This window comes from Uloborus diversus, chromosome 4 (assembly GCF_026930045.1).
Source record: "Uloborus diversus isolate 005 chromosome 4, Udiv.v.3.1, whole genome shotgun sequence".
NCBI lineage: Eukaryota > Metazoa > Arthropoda > Arachnida > Araneae > Uloboridae > Uloborus > Uloborus diversus.
The window spans coordinates 3,816,378-3,834,347 of NC_072734.1; the positions used below are offsets into that span (position 1 = coordinate 3,816,378).

Sequence of the window (17,970 nt, forward strand, 5' to 3'; positions counted from 1 at the left end):
ATTTTATAAAAATTTTATTGTGGGGGCCCTTTTGTTGTGGAGGCCCCGGGGCAGTAGCCCCACCTGCCCTCCCCTAAATCTGGCCTGATAGACAGTTAAGAGCAATGCAGAATTTCTGCAAGGGGGCTCAAAATTTATAAATCCGGGCTTGCCTTGAACATAGGGTGTTTCAGGACTCCCCAACTTTGAAGTGACATAACAGCAAAACCATGAAAGATAGATAGGTGAAACAAGTGGTTTGTTAATGAGACAGGTCTGGAAAGTTTTATTTCCCGGTTTCCAAAAATAGTTTAAAGATGGTACAATAGTGTGTATAAGTGCATTTATTGAACAGATGTCAAATCATATTGCAATGGGTTCAATATGGGGAACCCCCTTTCATAGCCGTATCAAGATGCAATGAAAGGGTAAAGTTCCCTAGTCACTTTCAGGGGTGTCCCAATGGGTGGTCGTGGGAGACTCTGTGACTTCCCACCAATTTCTTTATTTGACAAATTTTGCTAACGATTCAGCAAATCTGGAGACAATATTGTAACATTGAGATTTTGTTTCGCTTTTTTTGCTTTAAGAATTTGCTTTTAATTATGCCTAACATTCCTTCTCATTAGAAGTTAAGTGCATAAAGTATGATATGTGTGCATGCTCGTAATTTATCCTTCAGTAAAACTGAAATTTCATTCGACGAATTGAGAATTTTCCCCTTCCCAAAACTTTGGTTCGGAGCATATTTGTTACTAACTTCACTGTTTGAGGAATAGGCATTCACCTTGATAGAGACAAGCAACTTCAAATTTTACCCTTTGGTTGAGTTATGTTACTGCTGGGAAAGGTGACCATATTTAGACAATTGCAATCAGATTTGACCTTTGTTCAATCAACACACTTCCATACCCTATTTCAAAGACAATTGTAACTAAAAACCAAGTACAGATTAAGAAAGGATACCATTTACATTTTTTAGTAAGTTACCGCCCTAAGCCAGGGCTAAGGCAGAAATACTTAAAATACACCACCAGCTCAGTTATTGCATCCAAGGACTGCATTTTCGTGCTTTTTAGCATTCATCAGCCCGGAATAGGAATCACATGAGCTGGTAGCGAAATCCTCTTAAGGGAGCCAAGAGAGCCAAACAAACTGGTAGGTAATGTAGAATTAGCACACCAGATGAGTGACCGCAGCAATGGTGCGGTTCAACTGCCTCCACCTCATGTGATTCCTATTCCGGGCTGATGAGTGCTAAAAAGCACGAAACTGCAGTCCTTGGATGGAATAACTGAGCTGGTGGTGTATTTCAACCATTTACATTATTTTATGAGAGCAAAGATCCAGTGTTTACTTTATATACTGTTACATTAAATAAATCAAATACATTAGGCAATGATGTTTGATTTATCAAGTCCAAATTAGTTACATTTGCACTCATTTGAATCTGTTAAACTGTGAGCTTTTAAAAGTGCTCAGCTTATTAACTTTAAGTGGAAGCTCAACCAGGACGTATGATACTTCTTGAAAAAGCATATTTATCTTGTGCAACTTCATGAAGAGCCAAAGTTAAAAAGTAACTTGTTTATTATGGCTATGATATATACAATGACATGTTAAAGGAAATATTGAGAATACGCTCTTTACATTATTAAGTTGCTCATAATACTTTAAATGACTTCTGGATCTAACATTCTAAGTCAAAGTATGAAACGTTAAACATACTGAGCTATGATATTCATATCAAGAGCAGTAAGCCGAAACTATCGGCAAAAACGGACAGACTCGACTGAGCTGCCGAAAGAAACAACCAAGTCTGACTTGGGTTGAAATTGAAAGAGAAGAGAATGAAGCAAAGTGCCGGGAGCTTAAATGCTACCGGTAATTTGCATATTCTGCTGACGCGATCTTGTTGCAAGAAGGAATGAACGAATGAAAAAAACCTAATGCAAATTAAGGTTGCCAACACTTTTGGAAAATAATTTACTTCCTTTCGTAACAATGGCCCGCCTCTTGCAATCAAGATCGCATCAGAACATTATGCAATAAAAATAACAATTTAAATTGAAATATTTCATTTCAGCATCTTGACTTGAAATTCTGGCACTGCAAAAATTAAAGTCCTTAGAACAGCACTTTTTTTTTTTTTTTTTTTCAAAAATCAAACAAGCTGATGAATTGATCTGTTGACCCGCATCGGCTCCAGCGAACTTTGAAGGATCCAGAGGACATCAATATTATATCGGGAATGACAACATCAAAAGTCCTACTCGTGCTGTTGCGTTTAAACGCTCCAGAATTTCCAGATACATGAAAACAAATGACAACAGTCAATAACATAATATGAACATTTTTACAAAAAAATTTGCCAAAGTACACATGGAAATGTAATTGGACTTCGATATTTTTTTTTCTTTTCATTTTAAAAAATTTCTTATGAAAAAGTTTAATTTAATTTTGTTCAAAGGTTTTGTAAAAATATCCGCGAAATTTTGTTTTGTATTCACATAATTTAAATCAAACAAATTTTCTAATATTAAATTTCTTAAAAAATGAAGTCTGATGTCTATATGTTTTGTTCTACTGTTTTCTATTGGCGAATTTGAAAAATTAATTGCTGCTTGATTGTCGCAAAGCAAGTTAAACTGTGGTTTGATCTGAATAAATTCAAACTTTACAAGTTCATTTATTATGCGTACAATCCAAATTAATTCCTTTGCAGCTTCAGTTAGTGACACATATTCTGATTCCATTGTTGATAAGCTAACACATTTCTGTTTAAAAGTTTTCCAAATGATAGGAGATTGATCAATGAATAAAATCATTCCGCCAATCGAAATTCTATCATCGCGACTTGCTGCAAAACTTGCATCACTATAACATTCGACTTTTAAATTTGAAACGTTAGACAAACATAATTTCAGAGATTTTGTGTAATTTAAATAGCCAAGAAGTTTCAGTAGAATATTCCAGTGATTCAAACCTGGGTTAGATTGAAATTGAGATAATATGTTTACAGCGTAACTTAAATCTGGTCGCGTTCTACTTGCAATGAAGAAATGCAACCTAAAATGTTACGGTAAGGCAATTTAGACATCATTTCAATTTCTTCCTTAGAATTCGGACATTGATCTTTGGAAAGTACAGTTCCTACACCAATCGGCAAAGAAACAATTGGAAAATTGTATTTTTGATATGTTTTGCATACTTTATTGATATAGCTTTGTTGATGAATAAATAATGCATTGTCTATTTCCTCAAATTCAACGCCTAAAAGTTTTTGCGTTTTTCCGAGTACTTTGATATCAAATTTAGATTTCAGACTAATAATAACATCATTCAGACATTTGTTATTTTTACAAAATACTACTATATCATCAACATAAAGTATTAAAATTACACTTGATTCAAAAATATAAACACAATTTGCCCATGATAATTTCTTAAAATTTAAACCAATAAGAACATTATGTATTTCCAAAAACCATTCACGACCCGATTGATGAAGTCCATAAATTGCACGATTTAATTTACAAACATAACCAATTTTCTCAGGATCTTGAAATCCCTGGGGTTGTGACATGTATATGTTTTCCTTTAGCGGAGCATATAAATAAGCACATTTTATATCAAATTGATGATGAATCCAATTCAGTTTACACACAAAGATAGAAAAAAATAATCGTACCAATGAGAATTCAATGACTGGACTAAATACCTGGTCATAGTGAATACCTTTTAATTGTCTATGACCTTGAATTACCAGGCGACTTCTGAAACGAACAATTTCATTTTTATCGTTTCTTTTCACAGTAAAAACCCAACGATTGCCAATTACTTTGGAATCAGCCGGTTTAGGCACAAGACTCCAAACGTTCCGGGTTTGCATAGTATGAATTTCATCTGACATTGAATTGTACCATTGGTCTGCCTCTGGTGTTTTTAAAGCATCATTGAAAGATTTTGGTATACGAACGTCTAGTCATGTTTCTGAATTACTCATGTCTGTAAAATTTACTTTCCCTGAAAATTTATTTTTCCCACTGAAATCAAAATTTTCTTTCAAATATTCTATTTTGTGAGATCTGCAAAACGCTTCAACATCATTATAAGACCGCAGTCTTGCGTTTGCACCTTCAATTGAATAATAGATATCAGTTCGTGATTTGTCAGAACGAGGAACAGCTTTCCGAATCCAAACAATTTTATCTGGAATTAGGGTTTGACTAGTACTTTGTTCATCGTGTTCCAGTACGGACACTGGTACAACATCATTTTCCCCCTCACTTAAACTTTCCCGATCAGAATCATTGTCGGAATCTGACGAATCCAGAGATTTAGTTGGGTCCAGTGAGGCTCCACTGCACTTAGATTCTGCTTCAAATCTAACATTAATCGATTCCACAATTTTCCGTTCTGTAGGAAGCCAAATTCTATATCCCCTTGTTTTTAAAGCATACCCGACGAAAATACCCTTTTTGGCCCGCATATCTAGTTTCCTTCTTAAATTTTTGGGGGTTCCAAGAAAAACAGGATTACCGAAAATTTTCAAATGCCTGACCGAAGGTTTTCGCCCAGAATAAAGTTCAAAAGGTGTTAAAGTTTGACCTTCATGACAAACACGATTCCACACATACGTGAAACATAGTAACGCCTCAGCCCAGAACTGATTTCCTAATTTACTGGAATGTAAAATTGCCTTTACAGCGTCTAGAGCTGTGTAATTGAATCTCTCGCTTACCCCGTTTTGCATTGGAGTATACGTATTTGTACGTTCTGGTCTTATACCCTGTTCATCTAAATAGGTCTCAAATTCGGCACTGCAGAATTCTAGTCCATTATCAGTTCGGACATTTACAATTTTCTTATTCAAAAACCTTTCAGCCCTTTTTTGATACTTTTTAAAACATTCTAGTGCCTGACTCTTTTCCTTTAGCGGAAAAACAGTGACTTTACGAGAATAATCATCAGTTATAGACAGAAAATATTTAAATCCCCCAATTGCGACATGTGGAAGTTTTCCACAAAGATCCATATGTACTAGTTGTAGGGGTTTTTCTGATCTGATCTTATTCAACGGCTTGAAAGAGACACGTCTAGATTTAGCTATTTTACAGGATTCACAATTTAATTCAGTTTTCTTAAAATCACCTAAACCATTTACAGCATTATTTTTACTAGTATTAACAATATATTTAAAATTAATGTGACAAAAACGTTGATGCCATACATTTAAATTGTTGTCAAATTTTCTACTAGAAAAAACACTATTAGATTTAGATTTTAAATCGCCGGAGTTGGAGTTCTGACTAGAATTAGAATTTCCGGACTTAGACTTTACTTTTACATCATTTTCAGAAAAAAGAATCTGATTTTTCGGCTTCGCCGATAAATCATCAGTTTCGCGTTCTTTAAAACTGTTAAGTTCCTTTACATTTTTACATTTATAGATTTTATTATTTTTAGTTTTTGCATTTACGCTTCTAGGGTATTTGGGCAAGAAAGAATAAAGCCCGTCTTTACATTTTGCAGATATTATAATTCTACTTTGATCTTTAGATTTTACATTTAATACTCCATTTTTACATTCAAATGAATAACCATTTTTATCTAATTGTGAACCAGACAAAAGATTTCTCCGTAAGTTTGGAGAATAAAGAACATTATTCAAAACTAATTTGTCTTTATTACCTTTAGAGTCCAAAAGTAGCACAACTCTACCAGTTCCTTCAACCGGACAGCTTGGCCCTTTAATTGCTGTTGTAAGGCTGGATGCATTATTTGGAATATAATGCACAAAGAGTCTTAGGTCATTGCAACAATGATGGGTCGACGCACAGTCCACGTACCAGTCATTGGATACTTCTTCTGTGGAGTTGACACTGCAAACAAAATTCGATTCTTGCTTCTTTCTTTTGAAGCATTTCGCTTTCGTATGGCCGCATTTCCCGCAAAAACTACATTTTATTTTATTTTTCTGTCCCGCTTTAATGGAAGTTTGAAAAGCTATAGCCGATGATTCCGAGTCCTTTTGCACTAATTTTAAACGAGATTCTTCAGCAAGTAATTCAGTCAAAATTTTATCAAACGTAAATTCATCTTCTTTCCATCTGTAAATTGACTGTACAATCTGCCCAAATTCAGCAGGCAAGTAACGAATCAACTGGAAAGACTGATAATATGACGGGATAGGTTTTCCCAAATCCTCTAACTGTTTGATAAGAGTTTTTAGTCGACTTGCATAGATATCAACCTCTTCACCTAACTCAATGTGACAATTGAAAAACTGGTCTGTCAAATCAATAATTCGTGCACGAGAGTCTGGTCGGAAATGCAGTTCTAATTTCTTCCATGCTTGAGAAGGATCATCAATCTGATTTATCAAATTCTTGTATTCATCAGATATGTGCAAATAGATTAAACTATATGCTTTGTCTCTGCGTTTACAAAAGTCTGAAGTTTGCGGTGAATCTTTACCTGGCTCTTTTTCAACTTCGGTAACTAATCTCCAGCAATTTTTGCTCATTAACAAGGCTTTCATATCGTTTAGCCATGTGGAATAATTTTCCCTATTTAATTTCGAGATTTCCATGTTGAGCAAAAAATTTATCTGGCCCGCCGTCTGATAGACTTCTGTATCACGTTCGATGTTGAAAAAAAATTTAAGAATTTACGCATACCATCTCGTCAGGTTGGGCAAACGGCCCATAACCGATTTGTTAAACTGTGAGCTTTTAAAAGTGCTCAGCTTATTAACTTTAAGTGGAAGCTCAACCAGGACGTATGATACTTCTTGAAAAAGCATATTTATCTTGTGCAACTTCATGAAGAGCCAAAGTTAAAAAGTAACTTGTTTATTATGGCTATGATATATACAATGACATGTTAAAGGAAATATTGAGAATACGCTCTTTACATTATTAAGTTGCTCATAATACTTTAAATGACTTCTGGATCTAACATTCTAAGTCAAAGTATGAAACGTTAAACATACTGAGCTATGATATTCATATCAAGAGCAGTAAGCCGAAACTATCGGCAAAAACGGACAGACTCGACTGAGCTGCCGAAAGAAACAACCAAGTCTGACTTGGGTTGAAATTGAAAGAGAAGAGAATGAAGCAAAGTGCCGGGAGCTTAAATGCTACCGGTAATTTGCATATTCTGCTGACGCGATCTTGTTGCAAGAAGGAATGAACGAATGAAAAAAACCTAATGCAAATTAAGGTTGCCAACACTTTTGGAAAATAATTTACTTCCTTTCGTAACAGAATCACTGATTTTTTTTTTTTTTTTGATTTTTTTTTTAAATAAAGGTAAAAATTTAAGCTATATGACTTAGACTTTAACTAGGCTTAAATGATTTATATGACAAACATTGACTACGCAATTTTACAAATGAATATTTTCTTATTGAAAAATTTTGTCCACCACACTGATAACTACTTTCCGGAACACTGAACTGCATCTGATATTAGAAGTAAACTGTTTACTTACGTTCCACAGCATGGTTCTATAGATATTGCAGTAGAGCTGTCATCAGTACCAATACTAACAACATGAACAGTGTCAGGGTATTCCTAAACAATAAAAATACAACGGAGCATCTCAAACATGCATAATAATATTAATATGCAATTTGAAACAAACAAAACTACACTTAAAAGTTAAGTAGAATAGTTCCTGAAGTCCTCTTACTAACATCATAGAATATTGATTAAGTTTTTAGCAATTTACATTTGAAAATTTTCTAGGAGAGAGCTCCAGAAGTCCCTTTTCGTGAATTCTTCAAAGTTTGTCTGGAATAGTTTTTGACTTCAACTTCGAAAAACTGGAGGGGGGGGGGGGGGAATTGATTTCAAACTATTTTTTAAAAAATTGATCGGGGATAGGGATAGTCCCTGATCTTCATCCCTTACAATAACGTCAATAAATATGGCCAATTAGTGCATTTTTAAGGCTTAAATTTCGAAAATTTCTGCCGAGTCTCCTGTATTTTTCTTTCTCCCTAACATCACCAAGGAAAGTCTAAGATTACATTTTTAACACAACAAGTTTCATTTCGGGGGCAGGGACCCTTGGAGCCCCCCTCTTCTATCAGCTGACACATTTTTTTTCCCCAAAAGTTTTCCCTTAAAACTATTTTCTAGTAGTGTGACTGATGCAGCTAAACATATAAAGTCTTGAGCAAAGGAGAGTGCAGCCATTCCATTTCAGATCAGGCAGGGTCTGTCACATGACCATCACCGATTTTTTTGAAAAAAATACAGTAGTTACAACTAAGGGACATATGAAATATCCCAAAAGGATTTTGCAAGAAAAAATTTTTTTCTTCAGTTACAGCCTATTAAAATTCTGCACAAAATCCGCCATTTTGGAAAAAAACGGCAAAACACTCCATTTCAAATGGACATTATTTCAAAAGTATTTAACCTATTTGAATAATTCTTTTTTCTAAAAATAAATAAGGACCCATATATCCTCTAGACATCGTTTTTGAAAGTTTAGTTAGGTTTTTTGATAAAGAAAAAAAATCATTTTTGTCGCGAAAAAACTGCTTTTTTACCGATTTTATGATTTTTTTCTCCATGAAAAAAAAGTTTTTTTTACTAAACGGAGATGGCAGTCTAAAGCCCTTATATGATAGTTTCATAACATATTTTATTATAATCCTTGGATGCATACAGCCTCGGAAATAAAATTTGAAATTTTGAAAATTTTCAAAAATTAGCAATTTTTGAAGTGATTTTACTCAAAAAACCCATTTTTTAAAAATCTAAAAATTGGCTCATTTGAACCCCATATAATGCTTAACAAGTGGGTAGACACCGCATCCCGTATTTTTTCCCATAAAATGTTTTATGATTTTTTGAAAGTGACCTTATCGCCCATGGCATGCATGTAAAATAAAAATTTCTAATAATTTCAGTAACTGAAATTCTGGTTATATTAATGCCTAATAACTACAATAAAGGTGCCCTTTATCAGGAACAACTAAAATCTTACTAACTTTTAATAATGTAGCAGTATCAAACCGCTTCTGATGACCCAGTCAATTCGTCTTTTTGTACTTTGTTAAGTGAATATATTTTTCTGCTGATCAGCGCCTAATTGTTATGGGAGCTGAGATCCCATACTTCCTTATTTGTTTCACTCAAATTTTTGTATTTTTGACCGAATTCAGGCCACTTAAGCATTAAAATAAGTTCTGAAGACTATAGGGATCCTGACCTTCTTTTGTTAGAAATTGGATCCCTGGCTATAATAGCTACCTTTGGTGAGATCTGTTTGGTTACCTCAACTTACAACCATGTTCAATTAATTATTTCTCTCATAAAACAGTGGGCTTTTTAAATTCTTAAACTACAAGTGAGTTTTGCGGTATGAATTTAGTATACATATTCTTACGTATAAAAGTAATCATACTAGGTAGGATCCAAAAATTATGTGACAACATTCGCCAATGTCAACCAAAGCACGAAATTAAAATTAATCGTTTTAAATGCATTGTATTGTTCTTCCCTTTGATGGTTTCCCCTGTCGCGTAATTGAGTTGAAGAGAAAGAGAATTGAAAGAGAAAAAATATGATTCGTTGCTGCATATGAAAGTAACGGTGAATGCATAGCTTTGGAGACAACATAAACTAATATTTATAAAAAAAAATATAGATTTTTACTGTTTCTGATAAAGTACATCATTATCGTAGCTATTAGTCATTAATATAATCACCAAAGGCTCTTCTATCTAAAGACTACACACAGAGTCTTACAAAAAGACGAATTGACTAGGTCATCAACAGCGGTTTGTTGCTGATATATTATTAAAAGTTAGTAAGATTTTAGTTGTTCCTGATAAAGGGCACCTTTATTGTAGTTATTAGGCATTAATATAACCAGAATTTCAGTTACTGAAATTATTAGAAATTTTTATTTTACATGCATGCCATGGGCGATAAGGTCACTTTCAAAAAATCATAAAACATTTTATGGGAAAAAATACGGGATGCGGTGTCTACCCACTTGTTAAGCATTATATGGGGTTCAAATGAGCCAATTTTTAGATTTTTAAAAAATGGGTTTTTTGAGTAAAATCACTTCAAAAATCGCTAATTTTTGAAAATTTTCAAAATTTCAAATTTTTTTTCCGAGGTTGTATGCATCCAAGGATTATAATAAAATATGTTATGAAACTATCATATAAGGGCTTTAGACTGCCATCTCCGTTTAATAAAAAAAACTTTTTTTCATGGAGAAAAAAAATCATAAAATCGGTAAAAATGCAGTTTTTTCGCGACAAAAATGATTTTTTTTCTTTATCAAAAAACCTAACTAAACTTTCAAAAACGATTTCTAGAGGATATATGGGTCCTTATTTATTTTTAGAAAAAAGAATTATTCAAATAGGTTAAATACTTTTGAAATAATGTCCATTTGAAATGGAGTGTTTTGCCGGTTTTTTCCAAAATGGCGGATTTTGTGCAGAATTTTAATAGGCTGTAACTGAAGAAAAAAAATTTTTCTTGCAAAATCCTTTTGGGATATTTCATATGTCCCTTAGTTGTAACTACTGTATTTTTTTCAAAAAAATCGGTGATGGTCATATGACACTTTTCATACCTGCCTGCCTGATTTGAAATGGAATGACTCAGTAACAGGAGATATGATCCAGTTATTCAAGTTAATTAAAATGGAGGATGTTTATCGGTGAAATTTCTGCACAGATGGCAATATCAGGGGTCATTGTTTTAAGCTTTTCAATTCCCAAACTAATCTTGAAATCTGGTAAAATTACACATCAACAGGTTTGCAGATGTTCAACGTTTCGGATAGGTTGCTAGACGCAACTCTAACTCGCAATAGAGAGAATAGTTTTAAGTGAGCTTTTAATCCTTTTATTGGGGATCAATTACAATCAACTAGGACCAGCCTAGCTGGGCCCAAAGCCGGTTGCTGGTCGTCACTTTTGTATTTGTAATCTTTTTGCAATAGTAAATAAAATACATTAATCAAGTCACACATTTTATTAAACAAAATCGACTTACCTCACCTTGAAGAACAACAGCATTAGGATTATCTAATAACTCAACAAATGGCATTTCATTTCTTCTCACAAAAAGATTGTTATTAATTATATCATTAACATATTTTTCAATGAATTCAATCTGCTCCCTGGACAATGATGCCTAAAAAACGAAATTTAAACAAAATTCATTTCAATGTAAAACAATGACCTACATAAACTTGAATACAAAGGCATTTTGTTGTCTGAAGTAAAAAGTAGACTGTACAGACTGTAGTCTGTACAGTAGATATACAGGGTGTGACAGTAAAATTTGCTTATTTGAAGGGCCAATAAAACAAAAGACATTATAGGTAGTATTTCTAAATATTTATTCACCATATGTCATATATTACATAGATATTTACTTAGACAGTTTTGAAATTTGTATTGAGCAAGTATTGTCCCTTTTTGGCGACACACCGAGTGACCGGATTTCTGAAGTTTTGGTCAACTCTTTCCAACATAGCGATGGGAATGCTCGCGATTTCTCAGCTAATGTTGTCCCAGTACTCTGGACTATGTCAACCGACTAGGGTTTCTAATCTCGCAATCCCGCTTCCGAATCCCGGGAGATATTTAGTGGGATTAATCTCCCGGGGTTGAGAGCATGATCCTCTAAGATTTCCAATCACGCAAAGATTTTCCATTTTTTTCCATACATAAAACCAATATTTTTGCAAGCATCATTAGAAGTTTGAATCACCTGCCTCGAATATCTGCAAGAAGAGAAAGAAAACTTTGTCTCGTATGATAAACGGCAGGTTTACCATTTAAGAGCACCAATAAAAATAGAGTATTTACTTCCTTTTAGAAAAAAGGAAGTATTGTATTCGCAAAAAATTTTTCACTAAAAAATCGGCCTTAATTTCCATTTTTCTCACCCCTGAATGAATGTTGAGGTTTTTTTTCGACCCGATCACACGTGGGTATATGCCTAGAAACCTACAGACACCTGAAATATCCATTTTGACGACCCCCGAGTTAATTACAATGAATTTTCTCGTGACATCCATATGTACGTATGTATGTGCGTATCTGTGTACATATCTTGCATAACTCAAAAACGGTATGTCCTAGAAAGTTGAAATTTGGTACATAGACTCCTAGTGGAGTCTAGTTGTGCACCTCCTTTTTTGGTTGCATTTGGATGTTCTTAAGGGGGTCTTTTGCCCCTTTTTTGGGGGAAATCATTGTTAATTTCGATGTAAACTCCAATTATGTAATAATTTGTCGTACATTTGGTAATATATCGCCAGTCTTTTGGGCGGCAAGTTTTGTCGCTAACTTGGCGACAAATTTGGCGATTTTTTTTTAAATTATTTTTCTTTTAATTTGCTTTCAACTTGTCCACTGTTTGTGATATTTAGAGAGTAAACAATTGAATCACATTGAAATTGCCAATAATGGGGAAATGACATTAAATTGGAGCAGGGTTGGCTTTCTGCCGGCAGAAACTAGTTTTTGCCGTGCCAGTGGCAGAAACTGGTTATAACCGGTTAAAACCGGCAGAAACTGGCAAAAACTTAAAATAGTCTTAAAAAACTAAAGCAAATTGTTTAAACTAAAAAGTTAAACTTCATTTCATCATTGTAAAAAAATGAAATGTTATGCTAGTGCCCCTGATTTAGTTCAGAAAGGGAACTTTTTAATTGCTGATGCTCGTAATATTTGGATTAATCTAACAAAGGACGAAAATCATATGGGTTCTTAGGATAGAGGAATGGCATACAGAATTAGACTGGTATTACTGTTTGTAATTTGCTCGCAAATAAGCTTCAGCTGAGTTGCTTGTGATTGAAATTATCATGTGCTTCAAGAAGAAAGTGTCAAATTTTACTTCCCAATATTAATCTAGATTTTGTACTTAATATCACAGCTTTGCAAAACAAATTGGCCCCACTTCTCGAAACTCATTTTTCCAGTCGAATTTTTACCACTACCCTAGTTACTACATGGACCAGTTAAAAAAAATATATAATTTGAAAGTTGATGAATATTGCTTGTTCCTTAATGCATTGCCTGCTAGCTATTCTGTTGCAAGAATAATCTAAAGTTTCTCATTCATGCATATTAAATTAAGAGACTATTTAGATTTTTGGAACCACCTTTTCTGAGAAGCAATTGCAGGGTCCAAACAATGTAACATTTGATTCTGAATTATGATGGTACTGTAAATTAAACTGTGCTTTGGTTAACAATTAATTATTTTTTCCATGCATTTTCTACTGTCTGTCTTTTTTTTTTTTTTTTTTGTCATTTTGAGAGTTTTTGCTAGTTTCTGCCGAAAATGTGGCAGAAAGTGGTTTTTGCCATGCCGGTTTTAACCGGTTTCTACCAGTGGTTTTAACCACTTCGGCAGAAACTTGCCAGCCCTGAATTGGAGTAAAAGGAAGTCATGTGATGCACACATCAGCTTGTTTTCTGAGAATTAACTGGAGTTCTCATTCTAGGTTTCAGGTTTCATACGTTCAGCAACTGAGAGAATGCATAAAAATGATAAAAAGGTTTTCAAAAAATCATCACTTAGATTTGACATCCAGAAAATTGCAATTTAGAAAAAATGAGAAAATATTACAAAAAATGCACAATATTTTTCTCCAAAGAAAAAAACAAAGCCTTATATTATTTATGCTCTCTGACCAGTAGAAAGTACCTATTGATGTATTTTTCACCAAGAAGCTAATATGGGTGTGGTACTTTGAAAATTATGTTGGATGAATTAGCTGAGCACTCTGCAATATTCGGCAGGACTCCTAAAAGAGGCGACAGAAACTTAGATGAAACACAGAATGACTCGCATGACAGTGCAGTATGCTAAGCTGCTAAAGTTTTTTAATTTCTCTTTAAAGTGAGAGGTAAAATTAGCGAAGTTGATAAAAAGCATTTAGTGCGACTACGACTTGATGAAACCCCCAACCAGCATTTACTCCCTGCTATAATGAACCAAATGCACTGATATGACAACAACGTTAATGAAGCAACAAGGGTACTCTAAATTCAAGTTAAATTGTATACAGCAATACACAAACCAAATATGTAGATATCGTTTTTATCCGAAATTGCAGTTATTGACTAGAAACGAAGGAACTGATGTGATATACCCCACCCTCGGCGACTTTTTCCTGTTGGCGCCAAAAAAGCGTCGCCAAGAAAACGATGTATGACGACATATGTCATACATCGTTCATAGCGATGCTTTTTTAGCGCCAACAGGAAAAAATCAGATAAGAAAACATGATCAAAGCACTTCAGAACACAATATATATAAAAACAACATAAAAGCACAACAAAAAACATCACGAATATATGCTTCAAAATTGTACAGGGCCGGGGTTTTTTGTAAACATATTAAAATACAATGAAATAAATTATTGTATTAATTACAAGTCGAAATTAATGCATTAATTTTTTTTTTCATCATTTCTCCGGGATACGAGCCCTCGGTCTCATAGTACTTTCGTAATGAGACCTCGGCTCGCCGGCCCTGCCTCGGTCTCATTACGAAAGTACTATGAGACCTCTGGCTCGCCAGGACCTTGCTCCGCTCGGTCCGTTATCCCTCCGACTGTTAATATACATTACAGTCGGAGTATCATCACAGTTATGTATACTACAAGAACCCTTCAAGGATTTGTAAAAACAAAGAATTTTGGAAGTGAGAGGTTTTTTTTGAATTCTAAAATAAAGAACTTACCTTTTTATATGGTATAAATATTCACACTCAGTCTAAAACAATACATCATATGACAATGGCAGATACACACCACGTTGGAGTTAACTTTTAATTAACCTTCAAGTTTGAAGAAACTGGCATTTTCTAATGTTTTTACTTCAAAACACAACTACTGAATTTAAACTAACACAAAATAAGCATTCCTGTAAGGTATATTGCACGAAACAACACCACGTCGTAAAATCCCCCTAAGAGCGGAACATATGTGCACCTACCTCCACGGACACACATGCGAAAAGAATTAGTTCACATCTGTACTTCCCAGGTATATTCTGCAGGGTTACTAGGGCTACCGGAAAAAGTTTTATCGCCAACGTTGGCGATTTTCGAAATGAGCTAAAAATTCTATCCTTGCCAAGGGGGGGGGGGGGGGGGGTATATCACATCTGTACCGAAACGAAGCTTGACAACCATAAGAAAAGAAAAATCCGTTTTAGAAGTGATAAAGTTTATTGGGATCATTCCAAAATTATTTAATGTCAGTAAAACCAATTGCATTGCATTTTGCACTTTTAGGGCACACTTTTGCGTACCAGACGATAGTTGCTAATTGGGATGTGACTTTGCAGTCCTCTACAATTATTGGTGTACGGAATGCGGTTGTTTCCTTCAGTCAAAAGTAGTAGTACTTTTTGTCACTGAAATTGATAGAATAAGCAAAAAAAAATAACAAGGACCCAGAAAATACTTTCTCTTTCAGAAAAAAATACTTCTGAAATTCTGGAAACGACCCCATTCGAGAAAACTACTATTTCGAGTGACAAAAGCAGTCCTTCTTAAAAAGTACAACTTTTTCTATTGTACATTAAAATTTAACTTTTAGAAAAATTTAGTTTTTACTAAAAGCAATTTAGAAAAAATTAATCCTGCGGGATTGGCTCCTCATAATCCTGAAATCCCACAGGATTGGAAACCCTACAACGAACGTCATAATTGATTGCCTGCCAGGAACATGAGCTCGGGGGGCAATCTTGAAGTGTGTGTGTGTGGAAGGCTTGCTTCATGGTGGGTTTGACATGTTTCTTGATGAAAAAAAAAATAGCTCAAAGAGACAGAGTAGATAACTGCACTTTACACAATAAATGCACACAAATTATTAAAAGTACTTTACACTATAAAGAATTAGTTTGAAATTACCTTGGCACTAAAACCATGGCGTAGAAAAAGTGGACCAACATAAGATGAGCGTTGACTAGTGTGAGGCAGAAGTTTTTGCAAAGCATTGTTAAGCAGATGTGTTGCTGTATGATTCTGACTGCAAGACATCCGATGATCCTGTAAGAGTAATTCAAGCGATCAATAAACGATAAAACCATGCATAAATGCTTCGAAAAGCGGGAATGATTGCATGTTATAAAGGTGTCGTAAAAGCAAATATGTAACATTGGAAACCTAGAATCAAGGGCGGATACAGGGGGGGGGGCGATGGGGGCGATCGCCCCCCCCCCCTTGAGCCAAGAGATGAATAACCGGGCACCTACCAAAATTAACCAAAAAAAAAACAACTAAAGAATATTCGCAAAACAAAATATTCTTCAGAGGCAAAAGAACATTCTTTCTTGCCTTTATAGGAAAAAGAATTTATTTAAAAAATTTCTTCTTTGTTGGGATTGAATTTTGGCTTGAAAATATGATGAAACAGAAACCTCAAGATCTTCATCGAGAAAGAAAAAGTCTAACAGGCTAAAATGCAAATCATAAAGGGGAAAGGGGGAAACATAACCTTCGCAATCAAATATTCAGAGCCGTCGATTTTTTGATGACGCTAGTCATTCTGTAGAGCGTCACTGTAGGAAACAGGGGGAAATGTTCAGTCATTGTCTCTCTTGAACACTGGTTACATCTAACTTCCAAAAGTTGACTATGTCCAAAAGAAAACAAATCAATTTATGAGGATTTTTCAAGAAGAAAGAAGACGAAGAAAAAACCCATGAAACCCATGAGCTACCAGATGTTGTTACACAAGGTACGTTTATGTATTTTGTATTTTATTTTCGTTTTTTCTTTTTCTGACTTGACAAGTTTTGGTCTGTATGTGAGCGTGCGTGCATACATATTTTTAACGCCTCATAAACACATGCATTAAAAATCGAAAAGACGGCTCAAAAATATTGTGAACTGTAATTGACAGTTTGTGTTTTAAACCTTGTTGTAGCCTTTGTAGCCCTTGCTGTAGCCTTGTAGGCTTGTTGCAGCCTTTGAAAACACAAAACCTAAGTTCCGGGATGATAACATTTGTCAAAAATTTATTAAATTAGAAAAAACAAAATTGAATAAATTGACTAGGGCCACTCTAGCTGGGGTCAGTTATAAATATATATATATATATATAGATATATGTATAAGTAATGTTTGTGTATGCACGAGCAAATCAGGATAAGACGCTAATTAGTAAGGGGTAAATAATAAAAATCTATCACTCCCCCTTGACGAAGTTAGAGAAGTTTCTGGATCCACCCTTGCCTAGAATCACATGTTTGATGAAACACTTTCAAGTATTATTTTACAGTTTGCACAAAAATTCTGATATGACAAATAAGGATTTAAAAAAATATACAGTGTCTGTCAACTCCTTGACATATTTTAATTAATCATAGAAAAACAAAAAATTGTGCGAATATGTGGTTTGGTCCATAATACTTCACAGGTTCAGGAAGTTTTTTATGACATTGTAAAAAAAATGAAAAGAAAAACTGTAATTATAAGTAATCTTTGTATCATCACAGTAAGAAAAACAAACGTAATTTGAGGAGGTGTTTAGTCATTTTATTAAACAGAAAGCAATACTTTTTATTATTAGAGTTCAATGTGTGCACCGTTTGTGGACATGGGATAAACTGGAGTACTCTTTACAAATGTGGTTTGAGCAACATACGGTGCACACATTTAGCTCTGGAAATGAAAGCTATTGCTTTCTGTTTAATAAAACGACTAAATACTTTCTCAAGTTACGTTTGTTTTGCTTACGGTGATCGGCAAAAAGATTACTTATAATTGCACTTTTTTGTTTCTCTTTTTTTTTCTTTTTACGATCTCATAAAAAATTCTACAACCTGTGAACTGTTATAGTGCAAACCACATATTCATACAACTATTTGTTGCTTTTCAATGAATTTTTAAAATGTGTCAAGGACTTTTCAGACATCCTGCATAATTGTTGCTATCAAGTTGATCTGGTTGAACTTTCATTTAT

General features: G+C 34.2%; 1 protein-coding gene across 1 annotated transcript in view; it reads right to left on the reverse strand.

Moving 5' to 3' along the window:
- LOC129219770 (alanine--tRNA ligase, cytoplasmic-like) overlaps positions 1 to 17,970 on the reverse strand; it is a gene marked incomplete at its 3' end in the record, with an annotated part of 70,439 nt that overhangs the window by 25,018 nt on the left and 27,451 nt on the right. Inside the window, 3 exon segments of the mRNA XM_054854068.1 lie at positions 7,480 to 7,562; positions 11,025 to 11,165; positions 15,915 to 16,052. Coding sequence (XP_054710043.1) covers positions 7,480 to 7,562; positions 11,025 to 11,165; positions 15,915 to 16,052 — 362 coding nt within the window.